This window comes from Rana temporaria, chromosome 1 (assembly GCF_905171775.1).
Source record: "Rana temporaria chromosome 1, aRanTem1.1, whole genome shotgun sequence".
NCBI classification, from domain to species: Eukaryota; Metazoa; Chordata; class Amphibia; order Anura; family Ranidae; genus Rana; species Rana temporaria.
The window spans coordinates 64,805,976-64,833,055 of record NC_053489.1 but is presented as its reverse complement, the minus strand read 5'-3'; the positions used below and the strand labels follow the sequence as shown (position 1 = coordinate 64,833,055).

Here is a 27,080-nt window from a genome sequence, read left to right as displayed (position 1 = left end):
AAACATGAACTCAGTAATGAGTAGCTCCGTCGTTATTGTTGATCACTTCAAAAATTTGTTTCGGCATGCTTGATGCCTTGCGTTTCCATGAGGTGAGTGGGAACATTTCTCCAAGTAGTGAAGACAGCCACACGAAGGCCATCTACTGTCTCGAACTGTTGTCCATTTTTGTAAACTTCCCTTGCCATCCATCCCCAAAGGTTCTCAATTGGATTTAGATCAGGGGATCACGCAGGATGGGCCAAAAGAGTGATGTTCTTCTCCTGGAAGAAGTCCCTTGTCCTGCGGGCATTGTGTACTGTAGCGTTGTCCTCTTGAAAAACCCAGTCGTTACCACACAGACGAGGGCCCTCAGTCATGAGGAATGCTCTCTGCAACATCTGGACATAGCCAGTGGCCGTTTGACGCCCCTGCACTTCCTGAAGGTCCATTGTTCCACTGAAGGAAAAAGCACCCCAGACCATTATGGCGCCCCCTCCATTGTGGCGCGTAGAAAACATCTCAGGTGGGATCTGCTTGTCATGCCAGTAACGTTTGGAAACCATCAGGACCATCAAGGTAAAAAATGTTCTCATCAGAGAATAAAACTTTCTTCCACCTTTGAATGTCCCATGTTTGGTGCTCTCTTGCAAAGTCCAAACGAGCAGTTCTGTGGCATTCAAGGAGACAAGGGCCCAGATTCAGGTAGGACTTGCGCTTTATTTGCGGAGGCACAGGGCAACGATTTTGCCCTGCGCCCACGCAAATATTTTGCGTTGCCCTCGATTCACGGAGCAGTAGCTCCGTAAATTGCGAGGGCGCGCCGGCAAAATTGCCCGGCGTAAGCGCGCGCAATGTAAATGATCCCGCCGGGGCCGGGAATCATTTAAATTAGGCGCGTTCCCGCGCCGATCGTAAAGCGCATGCTCCGTCGGGAAACTTTCCCGACGTGCATTGCGGCAAATGACGTCGCAAGGACGTCATTTGCTTCAAAGTGAACGTGAATGGCATCCAGCGCCATTCACGATTCACTTACGCAAACGAGGTAGATTTTAAATATCGCGACGCGGGAACGTGGGTATCATATAGCAGTGGCTGCGCCTGCTATTAGGATGTGTAACCTTACGCGAAACCCGACGTACGCAAACTACGTAATTTGTGTACGCAGGGCTCGCGCAACGTTGTGAATCGGTGTTAGTATGCAATTTGCATACTATACACAGATCACAATGGGAGCGCCCCCTAGCGGTCATCGCTAGAATGCAGCCTAAAATCTGCGTGGCATAAGAGCCTTATGCCACGCAGATTTTAGGCTGCAGTCGGCGTAACGAGTTCTCTAAATCAGGAGAACTCGTTACGCCGGCGCAAGTCAGCAATTGCGCTGCATAACTATGGTTACGCAGGCGCAATTGCTACCTGAATCTGGGCCAAGGTTTTTGAAGAAGTTTTTTGTGTTTGAGTCTCAGATGCCGTCTGATGGTTATGGGGCTGCAGTCAGCACCAGTAAGGGCCTTAATTTGGGTCGAGGATCGTCCAGTGTCTTGATGAGAGACCCTGCTTATGCAGTTCAGCAACCCGACCTTGTTCAAAAAGGGAGTTTTTTTGCCTTTGCCATCACAACGTGTGACTACCTGACAGAAAATGAGAACGAATCCACATCTTTGCACAGATTTGGCCTTTTAAAGGCATGTGGTCCTAAACTTTTGATCAGCTGAAAAACAGCCTGTTTCAGTTTATTTGTTGTTTTCATTAAATTGAATGCTCAAAAAATGTTTTGTCTCACTCTCATTTCTTCTTGTTGCATGTTGAAGCTCTACTTGGAACTTTGTTAAGATCCAACAATGTAAAATATGTTTTTTTGCCATTTTTCAAGTGGTCTTAAACTTTTGATCAGGACTGTATATATATATATATATATATATATATATATATATACACACACACACATATATATATTAGGGTGACCACATTCCCAAATGGCCATTCAGGGACCTTCTTCCCAAAAATTAGCTTGGGCTGTAATGAATCACAGCACAGCTTGGGCAGCGGATGCACACTCTACCCAGAAGAACTGATCACGCCCCCAAAAAAGGCAGCCGCATTGCCACTTTACTCATTAACAGCACTTGTCCTGACTGGCCATGACCCATTTTACCCTGTTTCACCGCTGGCTTTACATTGCCCTGCTCTGATTAGACACAAGAAGTGGGATTTAGGATTTCTCCAATCAGAAGCAGGGGGGCGGGGATTGTGCCTCTCCAGACATTCCTGGCCAGGACAAGTGTGGTCAGTGAGTAAAGCGGCGATGTGGTGGCCTTTTTTGGGGGCAACAGATAGAGGGGAGGGGGGGTGGCTGTGTCAGCTTCATTCCGGGACACTGTATTGTCCTGAAATGAAGGTGCTCGGGACCTGGGACAGACCTGCAAAATGCAGGACTGTCCCGGGGAATCCGGGACACATGGTCACCCTAATATATATATATATATATTTATTGTATTTATGTGCTATTAGGCTTTTACTGTTTACTGTGCAGCAGACCTCATACTATGGAAAAAAGAGTCAGGACCGGGAGCCAATCATGTGTGCTACATGAGAATGTGCAGAAAAAGAACATGCTGATAGACGAAAAGAGCAGAGTAGAAGACTGAACTTCTCAGGCTGGTGCTGTTCTTTCTAGTCAATTGGTTGGACTCGCTAAGAGGACATCACTGTGTTCCTTTACCCCCTCCCACCTGCTCCAGCGTCCCTTTAAACAGTTTGGATTGCCCGGGGGTTGGAAGAATCTGTCATTATACTAGCTACTGGTCTGTAGCCCAAACTGAGACCTGTCTGCCACAGCTCATCTTTGCCCAAAGAGTGCGCAGTGAATGCACTCTAAACACATAAACAATGGCCATCTAGTGATGGATATGTGTGACATGTTGGTGTTGGAGCCCTCCCTTTTGCCACCTTGTATGTGTTGGACAGTCATAAAGGAGTTAACAGTAAGTGTCAATCACCTGGCTATACTGTATGGCAGAGATGTGTAAATCTTAGCACTGGATGGACAGATCAGTGCCACCTATCAGTTCTGCCTATCAGTGCCACCTATCAGTGCTCATCAATGCCGCCTATCAGTGCTCATCAGTGCCACCTATCAGTGCTCATCAATGTTCCCTATCAGTGCCACCTATCAGTGCTGCCTATCAGTGCCACCTATCAGTGCTCATCAATGCCACCTATCAGTGCTGCCCATCAGTGCTGCCTACCAGTACAGCCTATCAGTGCTGCCCATCAGTGCTGCCCATCAGTGCCTTCCCAACAGGGCTTTGAGCTGAGAGCAACTCTTTAATATGGCCCAGAGTCTGCACTGATAGTTCCCCCTCCATCCTCCCTTGCAGGGATGGGAGAGGAGAGAGTTGACCTGCTCCTTCTCTATTCCCGCCCCTCTCCTCCCGTTTGCACTTCAGGAAGTGTAAAGCCCAGCAGCTAAATGATCAAATTCAGCTGCTTTGCCTCACAAACTTCCCGTGGTGCATACAGGAGGAGAGGGGCAGATGGAGGAGATTGTCTCTCTCCTCTCCCATTTGTGTGAAGGAGGAGGGAGTGGGAACTGTCAGTGCAGGCTCCGGGCTGTATGAAAGAGACGCTCTCAGCTCAGAGCCCTGTGGCTAGCAACCTCACAGGCCCCCCCCCAACAGTGAAGTGTCAGAGCACCAAAGCCCAGTCGCAAAAGTGCGACCTTTGTGACCCTGGTAGTTTATGCTTCACCAAATCTTTATCTTGGAGAACTGCATCACCATGTCAGTAAAGACATTGGGCCGGATTCAGGTAGGAGATACGACGACGTATCTCCAGATATGCCGTCGTATCTCTGAGTTGCGGCGCCGTATCTATGCGCCTTATTTATAGAATCAGTTACGCATAGATTTCCCTAAGATCCAAATGGCGTAAGTGTCTTACACCGTCGTATCTTAGGCTGCATATTTCCGCTGGCCCGCTAGGTGGCGCTTCCGTCGATTTACGCGAGGAATATGCTAATTAGGAAGATACGCCGTTTCACAAACGTACATACGCCCGGCGCTATTTTGTTACGTCGTTTACGTTAGGCTTTTTCGGCATAAGGTTGCTCCTGCTCTTATGAGGTGTACGCAATGTTAAGTATGGACGTCGTTCCCGCATCAAATTTTGACATTTTTACGTCGTTTGCGTAAGTCGTTCGCGAATAGGGCTGTACGTAAGTTACGTTCACAGCATTGACGATTTGCGGCGGAATTTTGAGCATGCGCACTGCGATTCTTTTACGAACGCCGCATGCGCCGTTCGTAAAAAACGTCAAATACGTGGGGTCACACTAAATTTAAATAAAACACGCCCACATCATCCAAATTTGAATTAGGCGGGCTTACGCCGGAGCACATACGTTACGCCGCCATAACTTAGGGCGCAAGTTCTTTCTGAATACGGAACTTGCGCACTCATTTACGGTGGCGTAACGTATCAGAGATACGTTACGCCCGCACAATATTACGCAGGGCTACCTGAATCTAGCCCATAATGATCACATGGCTTTGATAGGAAATGTGGGTATTTTAAGCAAATTTTGCTTAACAGACTACATGATAAAATTTGAGGTTAACAATGGTGAAATTTCCACAAAAGCTAAAATCGATCATTTCACAGTGAAACTAATTTTGGCTAAACCCCAATGTTCCCTATGAACTGACAGACTTTTGTTATAAAAGTGTTTCCTAATATAACTATAATTATGTTAAGAAATACCGTTCAATACTTTTTGAACAAAAAGAAAATGCTAATTCATCAGAATCCAAGAATAAAATATTCAGCGCCAAAGGCTAGGTTGGCAGACAGAGAACAAGTGACCTTTGTATAAATTTGCCTAATATTCATCGGCAATAAGCAAGCTCCTAATTTTGCAGATGATAAAAGTCAGCGTCCATTTGCTGACAAAGTGACAATGACAGTTGTCAGAACAGGTGAGCGTTTTATCAAGGAGATGACATTTGGAAAGAACAAATATTAGCACATGGCAGATGCAGGCTGATCATCTGAGAGCTGTAATCAAATTTTAGGCATGTTTCCGTTATTAACACATTTGTATTGCTTTATTTTTTTACACTTTTTTGGCAAGTACATCATTCATTCAATACACATCCATTGGGCAGGGCAATGAAGAAGGTGAACCTAGGTATATATTGTAATGTGACATATAACATGCACAGCGACGGCTGGTGCTAACAATTATCCCTAAAGGGAATCTGTTAGTGGACCTGGAATCAAAAAGTGAAGACTTGACTTGCTATGTCATTAATGGTAATTGTGCCTAAGCAGTACTCAGAAAAATCTACCTTTCATCTGATAAAATTTAAGTGGACCTGTCATTTTGTAGTAAACATAGTACTACAAGGGAAGTGCACTGTAACAAAAGTAGATTTTTTTTTCCTCCTGTTAAAGAGTATATTTCATATTCCTGATATGTACCATGTACCATGTACTGTTCTCTTTGTATTGCTTCCTTTATGGGAAATCCCTGGTGCTCCTGCCAGTCCCTCTGCTTTTCTATTAAAAACTGATCACACTAGGCAGGAGAGCACACTGTTGTCAGTTCTCTAGCTATGCTGGAAGCTCAGCCTCTTCTCCTCCAATGACCAGACCAGAAGGGTTCGAAAATGGCAGGTACCAGTGTTCTTCTGAGATGACAAACAAAGAATAACATATATAACGAACCGTAAGTGCTCCAGCTCATCCTCCTCACACTTTTGGCTTTCTATCGAGTCTCCGATACAGCTCTTCCCTCCTCCCCTGGGTGCTGGATTGTTACAGACCCGGTTCCGGACTCTTCTTCCCGAGGTTCCACGACAGAGGTTCCAGGATGACCAGCAGCTCCAGCTACCATGAACAACTCCTTCAATCATAAGACATTGAGTGAGATATACAAAAATGAAGAGTAAGATGCCTCATACTTATTAAGTTTAATTGCGTTGCACATACAAATTACTTACATTGTTATCATCCCTTCAAAACCATTTCTAGGAACACTGAATCTTAGACAATCACATTTAGGGGTTGATTTACTAAGGGCAATTAGACTGTGCACTTTGCAACGTGCAGTTGCCCTCTGTAAGTGCAGTTATTTCAGAGCTTAGTAAACGAGGTAAAGCTTTATGTTGCAAAAAATACACAATTATGTGCAAGCAAAAAAAAAAAAATTTTTGCTTGCACATGATTGGATGATGGAAGTCATCATAGCTTTTGTTCAGTTAAAGGGTCACTAAAGGAAAAAAAATGTTTTGCTGAAATGACTGTTTACAGGGGGATAGAGACATAAAAGTTAACTGATTCCTTATAAAAATGATTAAAAATAGATTAAATTCAATCATATAATGTACCTCTAGTTTCACTTTCGTTTTTAAACTGGTTTCATGTTTCTGTGAAGTAAAGAGACCCACAGAACAAAAACAATCAAATCCAGGGCAGTGTTTTGTTTTTAAAATGAATCTGATTGGTTCTGAGGAGTTTTAGACACACAGCTTGGACCACAGTGAAAAGCTGCCATGAGATTTTTCATAAGGAGCCAGACAACCAGGAAGTGTGGAGATCAGAGCAGAATTACAGCTACTTCAAAGCAAAAACGAACAATGAGGACATGAAACCAGTACTGCAGTAAGGTAAAGGAAGCTATTTAGCTAAAAAAAAAAATCCTTTAGTGATCCTTTAAGCTCTAGAGCAGGGATAGGCAACGTTAAAGAGGTGAAGATCTACACGGTAATCATGGGTTCAAATTAGGCGGTGAGGAGGCAACATATTATCTCACCACTACCTGTCTAACACACTCGGATTGCTTTTCAGAGGAGAAGCAATGCTTGCTTCACTTGTGAATGAGCCCTTAGTAGCATTCGGCAGCAGCAACCTTAGGGTTCATTCACACATAACCAGGGCTCGAGTCCTGCGGGAACGCATGGGAACGACGTCCCTCCACTTTTTTCACTGTGGGAACGTCGTTCCCGTTGCAGGACTCGAGCCGCCCATGCCGATCTTTGTCTCCTGGGCAGCGGTGTTTGCAAGGCGGGAGCGGGGGGGGCGGCGTTCCCCCCCCCCCCCCGGGTGACACCCGGCACAGTGCTGGATTGAGCGAGGCGCCGCAGCTCTCTCCTCCCCCTTCCCCTGTGCACTCCAGTTACTTTGCTTTGAAGGGAGGAGGAGAGAGCTCAGTGCTCGGCGCCCGCAAGTCTTCCAGGAACTGCAATCCCCTATTATTGTGACAGGCAGGCGGGGAGAGGTGCCGGCTGCCTATCACAATTACCCTCGTCACAGCTGACAGAGTCTAGGCTCCTCCTCCACACTGACAGTACACCCACAGCAGGAGGAGGAGCCTAGGAGGAGGGACATCCATGTGGAGAAAAGCCGCGCTATTCTAAGGTCTGTAAATGTGGGGAGGGGAGAGATATTATACACTATATTGTCACAATGGGCAGATATACAGGGGGGGGGGGGGTTACATTAGAGGTATTACACAGGGGGGTTACATTAGAGGTATTACACAGGGGGGGTTACATTATATTACACAGGGGGGGTTACATTAGAGGTATTACACAGGGGGGGTTACATTAGAGGTATTACACAGGGGGGTTACATTAGAGGTATTACACAGGGGGGTTACATTAGAGGTATTACACAGGGGGGTTACATTAGAGGTATTACACAGGGGGGGTTACATTAGGGGGATTACACAGGGGGGGTTACATTAGAGGTATTACACAGGTGGGTTACATTAGAGGTATTACACAGGGGGGTTACATTAGGGGGATTACACAGGGGGGTTACATTAGAGGGATTACACAGGGGGTTACATTAGAGGTATTACACAGGGGGTTACATTAGAGGTATTACACAGGGGGTTACATTAGAGGTATTACACAGGGGGTTACATTAGAGGTATTACACAGGTGGGTTACATTAGGGGGGATTCCACGGGGGGGTTACATTAGAGGGATTACACAGGGGGGGTTACATTAGAGGTATTACACAGGGGGTTACATTAGAGGTATTACACAGGGGGTTACATTAGAGGTATTACACAGGTGGGTTACATTAGAGGTATTACACAGGGGTGGGTTACATTAGGGGGGAATCCACGGGGGGGTTACATTAGAGGGATTACACAGGTGGGTTACATTAGAGGTATTACACAGGGGGTTACATTAGAGGTATTACACAGGGGGGGGGGTTACATTATATTACACAGGGGGGGTTACATTAGAGGTATTACACAGGGGGGGGTTACATTAGGGGGGATTCCACGGGGGGTTACATTAGAGGTATTACACAGGGGGGGTTACATTAGAGGTATTACACAGGGGGGGTTACATTAGAGGTATTACACAGGGGGGTTACATTAGAGGGATTACACAGGGGGGTTACATTAGAGGTATTACACAGGGGGGTTACATTAGAGGGATTACACGGGGGGGGGGTTACATTAGAGGTATTACACAGGGGGGTTACATTATATTACACAGGGGGGGTTACATTAGAGGTATTACACAGGGGGGTTACATTATATTACACAGGGGGGGTTACATTAGAGGTATTACACATGGGGGTTACATTAGAGGTATTACACAGGGGGGGTTACATTAGGGGGGATTCCACGGGGGGGTTACATTAGAGGGATTACACAGGGGGGGGGTTACATTAGGGGGATTACACAGGGGAAATGACATCAAGGGGGATTACACAGGGGAAATGACATCAAGGGGGATTACACAGGGGGAGTTACATCAGGGGGGGGGTTACATTAGGGGGATTACATCAGGGGGGGGTTACATTAGGGGTATTACATCAGGGGGGGGGGTTACATTAGGGGGATAGCACAGGGGGAGTTACATCAGGGGGGGTTACATCCGTGGGATTTGAGGGTATTTACACAGGGAATGAATACACTGTAGGGATTTACAACGGGGGAATTTACACTATGGGAGATACAACTGGGGGAATTTACTGGGGGGGGGGGGGATTTACACTGGACTGCTCAGTCTAAAACTCATGGGTCTATTTTTTGTCCCAGGCCTGGGTGACACTATTAAGAAGAAAATGATATCCGACAGTGATGGTGTCATCCCCATCCGTGACAGTGCATGGATTGGTGCACTGGCATAAACCACAACATTTACAGGGGCCGGTTTGGGGTGTGCTGCCACCCTGAAACTAGCCTGCCCAGCGCCCTGCAGAGCACTGTGGCAGGCTAGACAGAAGAGAGCCCAATGCACTAGCCTGCCCAGTGTCTACTGCTCTGTTATGTTTCTGCTATCACTCCGCAGTGGCAGGACAGAGCATTGCGGCAGGCTAGGGGGGAGAGCTATGCTAATGCTCAGTGACCAGGGGGGAGGGTTGGGGGGGGTGACACCATATTTTTCTTTTGTAAACTGGCACTTTACAATAAATGTTCCACTGTATTTTCTGTGAAATATATATGCATATGAGCGTATCATCTTTTTTTTTTGGTGGGGGAGTGGATCTTGGGTGGGAGTTCCCACACTTTTTTCCCCAGGACTTGACCCCTGCACATAACGTTTGCTGAGGCAGCAGCCAAAGGTCTACACATGCCACAGCAGGAATTAAGCCCCCTATTGCTTTTGGTGGGTGCTACTGCCTGCCAATCGTGACCCATTCCAGTAAATGGGGCCACTATGCAAGCGTCCCACAGCACATCAGCGTGAAAGCAGCCCTTTACTATTATGCCCAGTGTATTGCTTCACACTGACCTAAAGATCTCTTCTTTCCTTCTGCTGGTACCACTCTGAAGAACGCTAGCAGGGAGGGATAAGAGGAGGAGTGCAGTTGGTAGCGCTCCACAAGAGACAGCAGCCCACACTACATGGGAGGCATTGGCTTATGTGGCTCTTGCTGCCTACTACAGCTCCAACTTTACACCTAGTCCCTCTGCATTGCAGGTTCACACTGGGCTGCGGGAGTGAAGCCGTGCAAGTTCAGCTGAACTCGCACGATTTCACTCCCGCTGGCAGTCCCGATTTCGGCCGCGATTTATAGAGACATCTGTGCAGCAAACTACTTTTTAAAATATGTAAATCAGCAAGATTCACGAACGTACGCCCGGCCGACGCAGTACATTTACGCCGTTTACGTTAGGCTTTTTCCGGCGTATAGTTACCCCTGCTATATGGTGGCGTAAGTGCGGCGTACGAATGTTAAGTATGGCCGTCGTTCCCACGTTGACATTTCAAAATTTTGCATCGTTTGCGTAACTCGTCTGTGAATGGGGCTGGACGTAATTTACGTCCACGTCAAAACCAATACGTCCTTGCGGCGTATTAGAAGCAATGCACACTGGGAGATTTCCACGGACGGCGCATGCGCCATTCGTGAAAAACGTCAATCACGTCGGGTCACAGAAGATTAACATGAAACACGCCCCCCTTTCCCACATTTGAATTAGGCGGGCTTACGCCGGACGATTTACGATACGCCGCCACAACTTACGGAGCAAGTGCTTTGAGAATACAGCACTTGCCCGTCTAAGTTGCGGAGGCATAACGTAAATAGTTTACGTTACGACCGCACAAAGATGCGCGCACCTACGAGAATCTGGCCCCATATTGTCATCACTGGGCAAGTGTCATGGCAGGTGCAGGTTTTTAAGCAGTTTATTTTAGGGTTTATTGTACACTGGCTTTTGTTCACACTAGAACAAATTTTCTCTGTTAGTATTATATTCAGCCAAACTGGCTTCCTGGATGGTCCTTAGCTATATGAGCATGCACCTCTGGCACATTTCACCCTACCTCTATGATTAAACCTATCCTGGATGAAAAGTGTCAGAGGGGTGCTTGGTGAACAGGGACAAGCTCACCTGGAGGTTCTCCGGAAGGCACATGGTTTGCCACAGATTGAAGGCACCAGGGCCGATCCTAGGGTCACAGGCGCCTGGGTGCAGAAATATTTCTGGTGCCCCCACATGGGTGTGGTCATTTTACTAACTCCTCCCCTTTACAAATGTTTCTATGGCAACGACTTATCAGAAATGCTCCCCCACAAAGTCTTTGTTACCCTGGGATCCTTACATGATCTCTTAACAATAAACAAAATACAGGAAGAGAAGCAGAGTACTTTATTGGGACCTGGAGGGGAGCCTTTCTGATGGACACAGAGAGGGCTTATGTTAGAGAGTCTGTTAGAAAGACCCCCAGACATACTACAGACATGATACAGGAGATGGTTAGAGACTGCAGACATGATACAGGAGATGGTCAAAGACTGCAGACATGATATAGGAGATGATAGAGACTGCAAACTTAGTACAGGAGATGATTAGAGACTGCAGACATAGTACAGGAGATGGTCAGAGACTGCAGACATAGTAGAGAAGATAGTCAGAGACTGCAGGCATAGTACAGGAGATGGTCAGAGACTGCAGACATAGTACAGGAGATGGTCAGAGACTGCAGACACATGATATAGGAGATGGTCAGAGACTGCAGACATAGTACAGGAGATGCTCAGAGACTGCAGACAATAGTACAGGAGATGGTCCATTAGACCCCTTTCACACTGGAGCGGTGCGCTGGCAGGACGTCAAAAAATGTCCTGCAAGTAGCTTCTTTGAGGCGCTCTCTGCAGCCCAAAATAGAGATGGGAGGGGGAGGCATTCCAACTAGAGTTGCGGGATCCCAGACTCCCAGTGTTTGGAATTAATTCCTGCACATCAGCACTCAGCAGCCACTGAAAACTAGACCCCTTTGTGTCGGCAAGAGGAGCGGCCCCTCCCCTGAGCACTGCCAGAAGGAGGAGAGAACTCTGGCACTTTGGCGCCCCCACCTCTGTAGGCGCCTCGGTGCAAAGCACCCTGCGCACCCTACCTAGGATCGGCCCTGGAAGGCACGCATAACAGCTTTGAGAGGCACTGTTCCTTTAAGTTCCTCGGCTGTTATACTTAGTTAATTGAATAGTCCCTATTTGAATTGAATAGTTTTATTGTCTTCTACTATATTAATATTGTGGTGCCTGCGGACAGGCCAGATTTGGACCTGTGTCTTGTTTGGCTGGTAGTTACAGAATGACCTGGAAAGTTGTAAGCTGTGTATTGCAGGTCAAATTCAAATGGGAATGAAATAATATGGAACATAGTCGTTTCTCAAACTGATCTGAAATGCAAGAAGAATGCACCAGAAAGCATGATGCATATGCCCATCTACACAATCTCGTAAGCCTTGTACACACGGTTCGATTGTTGGCAGGGGATTGTCTATTGACAGACTGTTGTCTTTAAATCTTACCGTTAGTATGCTCAAGAGCAGAAATTCCTCGTAGTACGTCACTATGTTCGTGTTTGTGGCACGACAATTGTGTACTGTTAGTATGCAAGACAAGCTCATGGCACACACCCTTTTGACAAAAATTGGGCACTCGATTGGCCAACAATCATACCGTGTGTACGAGGCTTTAGGATGGCCTCATATTTTTACTTCCATGGTTCTTGTGGAGATTTAGGCTTGTCTATGGCCACCCATACAAACAACAACTAGAAGAAGAATCTACTAATCTACAAAATGAACTACAGCCATAAACTGACTAAACTCTATAATTTTCATACCTGGGCTTTCTTCTGCCAGGGTCCCATATTCACAGGCATTTCCATAGGTGTTCGGCTTACAGTAACATTCACACTTTCTTCCGTTGACGACTGGTTGTCCATTGTTCTTACATGGCTTGCAGCGGCATGAATGTGCTTCTCCAATATATTGCTCAATGGCTCGTTTCAAATAGATTCGTTTGACTGATGCACAAGGCACTTCTTTTACCAGTTCGTACAAGGGAGTAAGCTTAAAAGAAAAATGGAAATAAATTCTATGCAATGGCTCATTGGGATTTACCAATTCTGAGAACTCTTAAAATGTGGCATACTGCATGTATATGGTCAGAATTCATAATGTTACCCCAATATCCTTATCCTTTAAAGAACTAATCAGTTTACCCCAATATATGCTTATCATTTAAAGAAAATCTATAGATTCATAAATAAATTATAAAAACCCCTCTCTAGTAGAACGCTTAAGTAGTTTAAAAAATCCATATATATATATATACTGTAAATATATATATATATATATATATATATATATATATATATATATATATATATATATATATATATATATATATATATATATATACCATTGAAATGCTTCACTTCAATCTTTGTACATCAACACTTCAGCATGAAATCGGACTGCTGGTAAACTTTGTTTCCCACTGATACTTATGTAAAAAAATTGAGAAACAGGCTGGCAATATACATTCTGAGCTATCGAAGTTATCATCCAATGTGGATCAGACATGTAGTCTGATATGGGGAAGAGAACACTGAAGTGACAACCAGACTGGTGTCATCAGAGCACAGTAGGAGGCAATGCCGTCTGTCGGATTTAAAACTAAGCGCACTGAAGGGGCACTGAGGGACATTACAGACAGAGAGGTAGACCACACTTTGCAAGGATAGAAAATTGACTATAGATACACTTTGATGAAGGGTGTACATTAACATTATCAATGTTTAATGCAATGTACACCTTCTAATGGTTTAAGGACACCTGACCATCACTCCTATAAGAGCTTGCTGGACATTCCATTCTAAAACCATGGATATTAATATGGAGCCTCTCCCCACAATTCTGTTATATCACACCCTACACTCTTCTGGGAAGGCTTTCCACAAGATTTCGGGATTTATCTCTAGGAAGCTAAAAGAGCATTTGTGAGGTCAGATACTGATGTTGGATGGGGATATGTGCCTCACAACTGGTGTTCCAATTCATCCCAATGCAGAGGTCTGTATAAATCACTTCAGTTGCTCCACATCACAAACCCATCAAACCATGGGCTAGATTCAGATAGATCACCGGATCTTTAGATCCGCGTAATCTATCCGATTTAAGATCCGCCGCCGCAAGTTTGAGAGGCAAGTGGGTAATTCACAAAACACTTACCTCCAAACTTGCGGCGGCGTATCTTAAATCCCCCGGCGGAATTCAAATTCCGCGGCTTGGGGGAGTGTAGCATTTAAATCAGGTGCGTCCCCGCGCCGATTTAAATGCGCATGCGCCGTCCACGAATTTTCCCGGCGTGCATTGTTCCCAATGACGTCGCTAGGACGTCATTGGTTTCGGCGTGAGCGTAACTTGCGACGAGCGGTTTTGTGAATCGACGTACGCAAACGACGTCATAGAAGCAGGGGTAAGTATACGCCGGGAAAACGCTTGCGTAAACGACGTAAAGTGACTGCGTTGGGCCTGCGTATGTTCGTGAATTGGCGTATCTCGCTGATTTACATATTCTCTGTGTAAATCAGTGAGAACGCAGTTAAGATCCGACGGTGTAACACAGTTACACCTGTCGGATCTTAGGCATATCTATGCGTAAGTGATTCTATGAATCAGTCGCATAGATACAACCGGCCTAACTCAGAGATACGACGGTGTATCAGGAGATACACCGTCGTATCTCTATGTGAATCTAGCCCCATGTCTTTATGAAGCTGGCTTTGGGCACTGGTGCACAGTCATGCAGGAAGGCAAAAGGGCCTTCCCCAAACTGTCGCCATAAGGTTGGAGGCACACAATTGTCTCGGGCTACTTTCACATGTTGGGGGCACCTTTTTTGCAGTACTTTTCGGCCCGCTAGGGGGGTGCTTTTAACCCCCGCTAGAGGCCGAAAAAGGGTTAAAATCGCCCGCAAATAGCCGCTGCAGCGGTGCTTTCCTGGCGATTGGGCAGCACCATGTTCTTTTACAGGGGGATGTTGGTTAAAAAAGGGTCACTTTACTGTAAAAAAATGTACGTGAATATTTTCAACATGTTAGTTATATGTGCAGATAGAAATTAATAAGCACAATTAGAAATTAATTTACACAGAGGAAAAAAAAAATTCTCATTACACATTCAGCCTTTGTTTTACTTCTTTAGTTAGCGATGGACAGTGACTAGCTCTCTGCATTGTACTGAGATTGTTTTTACATTTTGCCTACGCAACTGCTTTAAGGATTTGCTGCTATTTTTATTTTTAATGATTAACCAAGAAATCCATCACCTTGCAGCATCTCACTTTGTTGCGATTGTCCTTAAGAAGGAAGCTGACAATCATATCTGCCTTCCACAGATGAACTCACCAGCACCATATGTCAAGACAGATGCGCCAAAATACAAGCTGACAAATTTTAGAACAACTTTCCAGCTAATGAAGGCAAAGTCACAGCAGATATAAGATATAAAGACATGGATGAGAGCAGGGATGGACTGGCCATTGGGACTACAGGGAGTTTCCCGGTGGGCCGATGGCTCAGTGGGCTGGCTTCAGTGACAGTGGACCGCCGCCCCCCTCCGCTCCTCTGTCTCTTCCTCCCCGCAGCGCTCACCTGGGGGGAACAGAGAATCAGGGGGAGGACCAGAGGAGCAGGGGGGACTACAGAGGTGCATGGGAGAGGGGACAGACAGCTGACTCAACAGCTATGGCCTGGGAGTTTCTCACTTCTGCCTAATCTTGTCCCATAAGGGGGAGCACCGAACTGATTCTTTGCCCCGGGTGAAATAATGTCTAGCTTCCCCACTGGTACTGCCTATAAGAGTACCAGTACCAACCGTTCTACTCCTAATACTACTACTCCTAATACTACTAATAAAGTAAAATGGCTAGTGGCTAGTGAAGGGGGAGAGGGGGCTTGGGTGGCGGGGGGGGGTGCAGGAGTTGTCCGGCCGCCATAGGAGAGTGGGCCAGTCTGGATGAAGTCCAGGGCCAAATTTTTGTCCCAGTCCAGCCCTGGATGAGAGAGTTTGGGGTGGAGGAACTTGACTGACCTTCACAGAGTACTGAACTCAATACGATAGAACACCTTTGGGATGAATTAGATGGAAGACTGCGAGCCAGGCCTTCTCACCCAACATCAGAGCCTGAACTCACAAATGCGCTTCTGGAAGAATGATCAAACATTCCCATAGACACACTCCTAAACCTTGTGGACAGCTTTGAAGCAGAGTTGAAGCTGTAAAAGCTGCAAAGCGTGCGCCAACTTAATATTGAACCCTACGGACTAAGACTTGGATGCCATTAAAGTTTATGTGCGTGTAAAGACAGGTGTCCCAATACTTTTGACAATATAGTGTGTTTTCCAGTATGATAAATCCTGGGAGTGGGAGCAAATATTACACAAGTATCCGCTCCCTCCTGTGACACCGGAGGGGGGAGGAATCCAAAAAGCGGAAGTTCTATTTTTGGGTGGAACTCCGCTTTAAGGTGTTTTTTACACTATGGGAGTCTCAATTTCTATCCCCACATGTGGAAAGTGTCTTTATTAATCTGGGTGGAGATTGGCGTGTACAAGGGGCTCTTTAATAACATCTAATAAGGTGATATTTGCCTGTATGGACTGTATTACCATATTGATTTGCATATGGAGTATATATCTATTTTTTATATATTTTTGGATATGCCGGCATATACCATATTTATCGGCGTACATCGCGCACTATTTTCCCCTTAAAATAAGGGGAAAATCGTGGGTGCGCGATATACGCCGATAGCCACTTCCCGCGCTCAGTTTGAAATCCTGCGCTGACATATACCGATTGCAGTACACTCGGGTACATTCGGCTAGTCTCGGCTTCGCTCGTGCTCACACATAAACGTCAAAGAGCGTGAGCGCGAGCGAAGCCGAGCCTTGCCGAATGTACCCGAGTGTACTGCACTCGGTAAATGTCGGCGGAGGCGTTCGAACTGAGCGCGGGAAGCGGGGACTCGACTCGAGGCCGCAGACGGACGCCGGACCAGACGATGGACGCTGGGAAGACACCAAAACTGTAAGTAATAAAATCATATAACTTTTTTTTTTACAGGAATTTCGGGGGCAACTTTAGGGGTGCGCGGTATACGCGGGAGCACGTTAAACCGCGATAAATACGGTAGACACTTTTCATTATGTATGGGTGTTTTATGTTGATCTTTTCACAATGCTAATATTTGGGAGATTTGTAGATTAATTTAGTGTGCTATTGTGGAATTATTTGTCTCTCTCTCTCTCTTTTTTACATTGACACAATGTAAACACACAGATCCCGTTTCACTTAGGGGAGAAATGACTGATCGCCTGTTCATACAATGTATTAACAGCGATCTCTCATTTCCCCTAGTAAGTTCCATCCCCCCTTCAGTTAGAACATGCAGATAAAACACAAATAACCCCTTGATAGCACCCTAGTATCAACCCCTTCCCTGCCAGTGACATTTTTTACAGTAATCAGTGCATTTTTATAGCACTGATCGCTGTGGTCCCAAAAATGTGTCAAAAGTGTCCTATCTGTCCACCATAATGTTGCAGTCCCGATAAAAAACGCAGATTACTAGTAAAAAAAATAATAATAATAATAAATGCCATAATTCTATCCCTTATTTTGTAGACGCTATAACTTTTGCGCAAACCAATCAATATACGCTTTTTGCAATTTGTTTTACCAAAAATATGTAGAAGAAGCCATATCGGCCTAAACTGAGGAAAAACGTTTTATTTATTTTTTTAGGCTAGGTTCACACTGCTGCGAATCAAAATCACCCGATTTTACAGCAAATTTGCTGTGATTTTGCCGTGATTCGCGGCCACGATTTCAGGGAATGCCAGTTTATAGAGCTGAATTTGCATCGCACACGGGTCAAACTCGCACAGGACCCTTTTTTCCCGCAGCTTAGATGCACTAATGGAAAACAATGTTATTTTAATGACTTGCGAATTTGAGAAATTGCAACGGCTCATAATCGCAATAGAATTCGCAGCAGTGTGAACCGGGCCTAAAAATATGGGACAATTTCGAAATTTTCGTTGTTCTTTTGTTTATAGTGCAAAAAATAAAAACTGCAGAGATGATCAAATACCACCAACATAAAGCTCTATTTGTGGGGAAAAAAAGGACGCAAATTTTGTTTGGATACAATGTCGCACGACCGCGCAATTGTCTGTTAAAGCGGCGCAGTGCCAAGTTGTAAAAAGTGCTCTGGTCAGGAAGGGGGTAAAATCTTCCGGGGCTGAAGCAGTTAAAGTTGAGGTTCACCCAAAATATACATTTTTAACAGTAGATTGGGCCTAATTACGGAAAGCAGAATCGAGTGTTTTGATTGAAATCAATGCAGTACTTTTTTGAGATAGATGTTCTCCTCCGCTTCAGGGTATGGGCTGCGGGACTGGGCGTTCCTATTTGATTGACAGCCTTCCGACCGTCGCATACATCGCGTCACCAGTTTCCGAAAGTAGTCGAACGTCGGTGCGCAGGCGCCGTATAGCGCCGCACCGACGTTCGGCAACTCGTGACGCGCTGTATGCGACGATCGGAAGGCTGTCAATCAAATAGAAACGCCCAGTCCCGAAGACCATACCCGGTAGCGGCGGGAGAACATCTATCTCATAAAAGGTAAGTACTGCATTGATTTTAATCAAAACACCCGATTCTGCTTCCCGTAATTAGGCCCAATCTACTGTTAAAAAAAATTTTTGGGGTGAACTCCCGCTTTAAGAAGGTCACTTGTCAAATTTTTTCTCTGTATTGGTTGTTACCAATGACTTCTGTGTTTGGATTTCTTCACTTTGTTAAATGCATTTTTAAGGGCACGCAGCATATACATTTTTAGTTTACAAAATTCAGTACTGTCTATTCAGATAATTTTTTGAGTGCGGCTCCCCTAATATTGTTTTCATTCATATATTAGCACATGGTTATCTAGCGTAAATGTTCATATTGATGTAATGGTCAGGTGTGCACAAACTTGTGTGTATGTTAACAACCTAGAATTTAAACATGTGGTCCACTGGCATGACTGATTTAATTGACATGGATTTTACACTTGAACACTTATCACGTCATATTTAATGACCTTATTTTATTATAGAGAACTTGCTACATCTTGTAGCCGGACATCTGTTGGTCAGGGAGTGCACTCTGCATAATTGCTAATCAGCTACTGTGAGAAAATCAATTACGGAATAAGCCTTCTGGGAAAAGTTTTGTACTCCAGAGCCTGTAAACCTAACCTGGAAAGGTTTTGCCGAGTGAGACTCACGGAGTGCACACTGCATTACTATAAATACGAGCTTTCTACAGGCTTCCATTGACTGCAGTCACAATAGTACAGCTTGCTGTAGTTCCTTCTTGTTAGTTCAGTAGAATGTAACTTACAGCTTCTCTTTTCTCATTGTAAACCATGTATCAGGCCCATGATTTACTTAATAAAACACAATTTCAAGGTGGCCTATCCTGTAACTAAAAATTTTCTTGGATAGACATGTGCATAACGGAAACATTTGTTTTGTTTTGTTTTAGATAAATTTGTTATGTAACCAATTTCGTTTAGCTGATTCATTTAATTCCATTTCATTTCATTTAATAATTTTCTAACAATTTCCACATTTTCATATTTGAATTCGGATCGGTTGAAAAATGATCAACCAATTTGAACTCTGTGTGAATAATAGTTGGTTGTTAAGGAGCAGGCTGGGAAGCCCACTGTCTGACAGTTCTTAAATAGCCACTCTGTCCCCCCTTGCCCCATTGCGGCCTCACTGACTGGGGCATGCTGGGTTGATGATGTCACAAGGGGATGGGGCCACCCGATTAAATCATCAGGTGAGTCCGCTCATTAATTATTTAAAGAACTGTCAGATGGCCCGAGGAAGCAGTTGGCAGGAGCCTTCGACGACACCGGAGGTTTTTTCCTTATTCTTTTTTCCAGTCCGACAGTGTGGCGGGCTTCATGATTGACATTGGATCTACTTCAAGGGACATTATTTTATTTTATTTTTTTATAAAGGAATTGTCTAAAACTTGTGTAGTGTCTTTATTCACTTTTTGTTGAATGGGTAGGGGTACAATGTACCCCATACTCATTCACATTGGGGGGGCAGAATTTGGGGGCTTCCAGATTCCAGGTTCCGATAAGCCCCCCCACCCGCAGACCCCCACAGCCACCGGCCAGGATTGTGGTGAAGAGGCCCTTGTCCACCTTGGGGACAAGGTGCTCCAGGGTAAGGGGGCTCAGCAAAAGCCCCCCACCATGTTGAGGGCATGTGGCCTGGTATGGTTCCGGGGGGGGGGCACTCGCTTCTCCCACCTTTCCTGTCCAGCTCGGATAAGCATCTGGTATGGATTTTGGGGGGACCCCAAATTTGTTACTATTTCATTCAGAAATTTAGATACATCCTCTCTGAATAACCATATTTATTTTCAGAACAAAACAAATTACACATGTCTAATCTTGGAACCTTTCAGCAAAGATGCTGATCACACAAACTAATATAAAGATAGCCACTAGACTAGAGGGAATGGTTTCAATTTGTATATAGAAAAATTTCATAAAAATACGACACTGAAAGCACATACAAAGGTGAATGGTACATTAACAAGTTCTTTGTAGTAAAACTGCAAAGTGATAACCGGAATTGTGTGTTCACTGACACTGTTGTATAGTTTCCCTTTAACTGAGGCAAGGTGACTAAATCAAGTCACTAAAAATCATTGTCAGGCCTAAACCATTCACAGATTACATCGGGCTCAACAAGACAAGCAAGCGGTGTGCAAGAGATGTGAATGGAATGATAATAACATTGATAAACATATTTCAAGCAATATCATTGATCACACAGAAAGGTCATCACTATTTCTGTCAGATCCCTAATTACTTTTTGTCTCCAATATTCCCAAATGCAAAAGGTGTTGAAATGTCTGGCTATGTAAGGCATGATAAATGGTACTGTCATATGCCGCTTGCTGAAATGAAAGCACGTGTGATGGTGTATGGCTTAAAATATCTTCCATTGGCTCCACTGTTCCTGACTCCACTGTTCCCACATAAAAAAAACTCATTGACTACATAAATAATTTACTCTGGAAATAGTTCAGCAGAAAGGGAATGAGAAAACATGATGTATATATGAGACCATTGTCATGTGCAGAGAAAGGACTGCCCTGAGCACATAGGAGAAAGGGCATATCACAGGGTGGGCTGGAAGGTAGGAAAAGGGTAAAGCATAGATGGGTGGGGAATAGTTTAAGGAAGCAAGGAGGAGGTATAACTAAGGGAGAAAAGACAGAGGGTGAGCAATTTGGCCAACTCGTCCTCTTGGTAGCAGTGTGTATAGCTCTGCTATGAGGTGCATACGCTTGTGAAATTGAAGTATGGTAAGAGGCTGGGGGACTTGTGGGGCATGTTGCAATTTTGTCACACCATCAAAGTTTCTTTGATGATGCCAAAAAAGTAAGTTAATTTGTAGTGTTTGGATGGGCGGTTTAAATTAAAACAGAACTTCACCCTAAAGAGGCAGTTCCACTTTATGCCTTCCTCTTCTAATTTTGGCACTTTTTTGGGGGTGGGGGAGCGGGGTCCTGGTTTTGACTGGTACCCGCTCTCACTTCCAGTTGGATCGCCACAATGATCCACCGGAAGATCTCTCCCTGCCTGCAACCTTCTGGGACGCATCACATGGCCCAGAAGGCTGCGGGACCATTCACAAAGGGCAATGGGCAGCCGACTGTGAGGCCACAATAAATCACAGCCAGCTGCCCACAGTAAACATGCCAGTGCCGGAGACCCGAAGACCAGTGACAAAACAATTTGGGTGACCCATGGACAGATAAGTGTCCTTTTATTATAAATCAGCAGCTCCAGTATTTGTAGCTGCTGCCTTTTTTTTTTTTTTTGTGAGAACTAAGGATAAACACTGCTGGTCTCACCAGTGGACAAAGCTCATAAAAAGAACATTTAATGGATATATAATTTGTGGGAGGGTCCACGTGGATGTGGCCTTCAGTGATGCATACAAAAAACATTGCTAGTAATTGTATATACAAAACAGAATGCAACTATTAAATATCTTCACTCCAAAGTGGTTAGTGGATTCCTATCTAGCTTCAAACTAGTTTTTATATGCTGCCCCACCCTACTGGTCAACCCTATTGGGGTATTTTGCTGAAAGAGCATTGATATCATAATAGCTATCTTGTCTTAATAAGCTATATTTTCATAAAATAGGAAATACCAGAGCGTCCTTTACACATGACTCTTTGTATACCAACTTGAGCTAGTCTAAGATCAAGAATCCCAGGTGCCACAGCTGTGTCTTTTCTTGCCGGTTCACACTGGGGCGGCTTCAAAGTTGCCTGACTCTGAAGCAGCCCCATACAGCGCGACTTCAGTAATATAAGTCAATGCAAGTCCCTCTGAAGGGGTCCCCAAAGGGTACAGGACTTGAGTCCCTCCAATTAGAACAGTTTCATTGCACTGCATGGAACGTGACTTTTCAGGCAGCTAAGTCGCCTGACAGGTCGCTTCAGTGTGAACTGAGCCAACAGTGAGGTTGATTTACTATAACTAAAGACTGCAAAATCTGGTGCAGCTGTGCATGGTAGACAAATAGCTTCTAACTTCTGCTTGTTCAATTAAGCTTTCCAAAAACCTGTTTGGTTTCTATGCACAGCTGAACCCGATTTTGCACTCCCCAGCTTTAGTAAATCGACTCCACAGTGTCTTCCCAATATATTTGGACAGTAGACAAGACCTCTGCCTTTATTACAATTTTAGAACAAGAATAAGCCCAATGTAAACTAGATCACTATTGAACGCTTGAAAAAATTAGTGTTGGAGGGCATCTTTTTTTGTGCTCACTGGATTCTTATTTATCAATAAGATAACACGAGCAGACATGGACCGTTTTCATCGGACATGTCTGCTGGGATCTTTTGGTCTGATGTGTGTACACACCATCAGACCAAAATCCCCGCGGACAGAGAACGCGGTGACGTAGAAGACACGGACGTTCTCTGACACGGGAGTTCAATGCTTCCACGCATGCGTCGAATCAATTCGACGCATGTGCGGGATTTCGGGCCAGCGGACATGTCCGATGAGTCGTACTGACCATCGGACATGTCCGACGGACATGCTTCCAGCGGACATGTTTCTTAGCATGCTAAGAAACTTTTGTCCGCTGGAAACCTGTCCGCTAGGCCGGAAAACTGTCCGGTAGGCTCTACACACGGTCGGACATGTCCGCGGAAACTGGTCCGACGGTTCAGCGGCCTTGTACGGCCTTACTATTTTTATCTTTAGGAACTGGTTAGTATGTAAAGGTCTACAACGGCCAAGTAATGCCGCGTACACACGATCGGAAATTCCGACAAGAAAACCATCGATTTTTTCTGACGGAATGTTGGCTCAAACTTGTGTTGCATACACACGGTCACACAAATCTTATCGGAAATTCCGACCGCCAAGAACGTGGTGACGTACAAGACATACGACGAGCCGAGATCAATGAAGATCAATAGGCAGTTCGGCTCTTCTGCTTGATTCTGAACATGTGTGTTTTTTTGTGCGTCGGAATTGCATACAGATGAGCGGATTTTCAGACAGGAACTTTTTCCATCTGAAAAATAGAGAACCTGCTCTCAATCTTTTGTTGGCGTAAATTACGACAGCAAAAGTCCGATGGAGCATACACACGGACAGAATTTCTGACCAAAAGCTCACATCTGACTTTTCTTGTCGAAATTTCCGATCGTGTGTATGCGGCATTAGTCTGGTCTTCTCATGGGTCCAGGTCTGATGGGCATGGGCAGCACAGTGGCTTGGTGGTTATAACTTCTACCCTGCCTTGCATGTTCTCCTTGTGCTTGCATAGGTTTCCAATGGTGTGGTTTCCTCCCACACTATAAGACATGCTGATAGTAAGTGGCTCCAGTCTGAAATTAGCTATAGTATAATATTTTATTGAGCGTGCCCAAGATGGCTACCTCACCATTTGTTCCAACAGCCGATGAAACACTTTAAGTCACCACGGCAAAAGGGTGCCATATACTATTAATAATACTGTTTTGGACTCTGGAAACTCTGGGAACTTAAGCAGTACCAAAGTTTGTACAGGTATTATATTGCTCCTGGATCTGTGTTGATCACTCTGGTCCGGAACTACAAGCAGAAGACCTGGTACAGAATGCCTATGAACATTAAAAGTTTGCAAACTTGTACTGTTCACAATGAATAATTCTGTAAAAAAGCTGACCAAAGCAGTAGTTTCTGATGGTGTTCAAAGAAATTAAATTGTTTATTACTCTAAAGTCAAACACCCTCCTTTTTCATTCCTCATCAATCATCAGCACTTTTGAATTCATTCTCTCCTGCTCACGCTCATACTCATTTTTTTCCTTGCCTCATCATTCATTCTTGTCATTCATCACTCTTGAGTCTCTTGATCTCTCGATAAATATTTAATTTGCCTAATCTAGCCACAAGTTATTTCTCAATGTTTCCCATCCTTTAAAGATTACCATTCATCAATAGTTACTGTATCTTTACTTTTCACCCATAACACTTATTCTGAAAAATGATGTTGTCTGAGCTTCTTAAATGATGATCTTCCCCCTGGTTCAATAAAAGATGATGTCTTAATATGAGCAGTGCGTTAAGTTGAGAGATAATGCATACAAATAGTACTGACCTTATACTTAATAACAGTTGGAAGATTTGTTACAGAGCCGGCCCAGAGAGCATAGCGCTTTTGATTGTCTGCAGGATTGTTCATGGAGAAAAATGCCAGGCCACCAATAAATTTTGGCTCCCCACCTTTCACAACTGCTTGACCACGAACTTCTTGGTCACTGGAACCTTCAAACAACAAGAAACAATATCAATTCACTTGTGTGTCATTGTGTCAATGCGTGTTGTGTGATGGAATACAGTACAGCAAAGAAGAGTGTGTTTTTTTTTCTAACAAACCAAAAATTAGAATTTAGGGTCTTGTCAGTAAGGTCAATAACTGCTGAACTGTGAATCAAGCATAGAGCTGGCCATACACTAGTAGATTTTCATACAAATGGCTGGGTGAAAAACCTCCTCGGTACATTTGATAAATCAATCAGAAATTTGATGAATGGGCGTTACAATGTACTTCAAAATTTTGTTTGCTTTTAACATTTGATTTTATAATTAATGGAATTTCCCAAACGATCCGGAGAAAAATTCCATGCTGCTTCTTCGAATTTCTCATCATGACAGTCAAAAACAAGAGTTGATTTAACCCCACTAATGTTCTGTAAAATTCTGTAAATGTTCTGTAAAATGCACAAATGTTCTGTAAATGAACATTTTTAAACAAAATTGTATAGCCAGCTTCAACGTTACAATTCAGCTTACATGATCCTATGGCAGTGCTCCCTTGCCGTCTGAACCTATCCATAAAGATCTCTCCATAAAGAGGACCTGTCTTACCTTATTTCTATTACAAGGGATGATAAAAAAAAAAAAAGTAACAAAAAAAATTTAACGCACCCCCAATCCTCCGTGCCTGTGCGCAGAAGGAAAGGCATATGTAAGTCGTTCACGCATATGCACACACAAGTAAGGTATCGCTGTAAATGTTAGAGCAATAATTCTAGCACCAGACCTCCTCTGTAACTGTAAATGTTAGAGCAATAATTCTAGCACCAGACCTCCTCTGTAACTCTAAACAGGTGGGTATAACTAAGGGAGAAAAGACAGAGAGGTGAGCAATTTGGCCAACCCACTCGTCCTCTTGGCAGCAGTGTGTATAGCTCTGCTATGTGCTGCATACGCTTGTGGAATTGAAGTATGGGAAGATGATGGGGGACTTGTGGGGCATGTTGCAATTTTGTCACACCATCAAAGTTTCTTTGATGGTGCCAAAAAAGTAAGATCGTTGGTAATGTTTGGATGGGTGGTTTAACCTTAAAAAAGAACTTCACCCTAAAGAGGCAGTTCCACTCTATGCCTTCCTCTTCTAATTTTGGCACTTTTTTGGGGGTGGCTCCTGGTTTTGACTGGTACCCCACTCTCACTTCCAGTTGGATCGCCGTTGGATTGCCACAGTGATCCAACAGAGTTTCTCTCTCCGCCTGCAACCCTCTGGGATGCATTACAGGTCCCAGAAGGCTGCGGGACCATTCACAAAGGACAGTGGGCAGCCGACTGTGAAGCCACAATAAATCACAGCCAGCTGCTCACAGTAAACATGCCATTGCTGGAGACCCGAAGACCGGCGAAAAAGCAATTTGGGTGAGCATGGAGCATGGAGCCGGACCCCTGGTCCTTTTATTAAAAGTCAGCAGCTCTTTTTTTTTTTTTTTTTTATACAATATTTTTTTTTTTTATACTTTTTTTTTTTTCTAACTTTTTTTCTATCACAATGGATGGAAAATCTCTTATGACACCATAGGCTGTGACAGGTCCTCTTTATGGAGAGGTTTGGGGTCTTTCAGACCCTAAATCTCTCCTCTGGCCTCCCATGCAGCCAATCATACACAGATCGGCTGCTTTTCTGGTGGCCAGGTAAACAAAGGGGTGGAGACGGAAGTGACAAACTACTTTGTTCAGTTCCTCTTTCTGTGTTCAGGGCAGTCACCGGGTAGGACCCCCCTTCTTCCGCCCGCAGAAGTGAGTGGGGAGAAATGGGGAGAACTGCTGACACTAAACCTTACGTGATTATTAACCGCCAATATCAGTAGAAAAAGTGCTGTTGTGAAAGAACGTTTTGTCTGTGCCAGATACTCATGATAAATTTCTGTCCAAAAAAAAAAAAAAATAGGCGTTTCATGTGCATATAAAAAATGAGAACTCCAATCCATGTGTTGATACAAATACATACCAGATGAAGATTTTATCACTTCACTTGTCTTTTTGCACTCTGATGTGGAATAACTAAAGAAGAAAAATCCTCCTTTGGATGAAGTGCATTTTGTCATATCACTAATTGTCACACCTAGGGAAAGAGGAAACACAGAGAACTCCGTAAAAAAAAAAAAAAAAAACTGGAATCAGACAAAGAAAACAGAAACAGTTCTACGTCTTTTGTGGATGACAGTCACCCTTCTACACCTTGAGTATTGTTATATACATTTATTAATTATGCGCAATAATGCACCTGGGTGTGTAATTTTACCTCCCTCAAAATTGTTGTATTCATGCTGTACTAGGAACATGGAAGAAAGTGCTTATACATTTGCCTTTCATTGCTAAATGTCTGAATAGGAGTTGTAACAGACCTG

The 27,080-nt window shown here is 44.3% G+C and overlaps 1 protein-coding gene across 1 annotated transcript in view; it reads right to left on the bottom strand.

Moving 5' to 3' along the window:
- The window catches only part of C7 (complement C7), a 114,978-nt gene that overhangs the window by 28,746 nt on the left and 59,152 nt on the right, over window positions 1-27,080 (bottom strand). The window contains exons 9-12 of the mRNA XM_040338809.1: window positions 26,681-26,794; window positions 24,518-24,684; window positions 12,590-12,818; window positions 5,707-5,884 (exon numbers count right to left, since the gene is read on the bottom strand). Coding sequence (XP_040194743.1) covers window positions 5,707-5,884; window positions 12,590-12,818; window positions 24,518-24,684; window positions 26,681-26,794 — 688 coding nt within the window. The remainder of the gene's footprint in view (window positions 1-5,706; window positions 5,885-12,589; window positions 12,819-24,517; window positions 24,685-26,680; window positions 26,795-27,080) is intronic.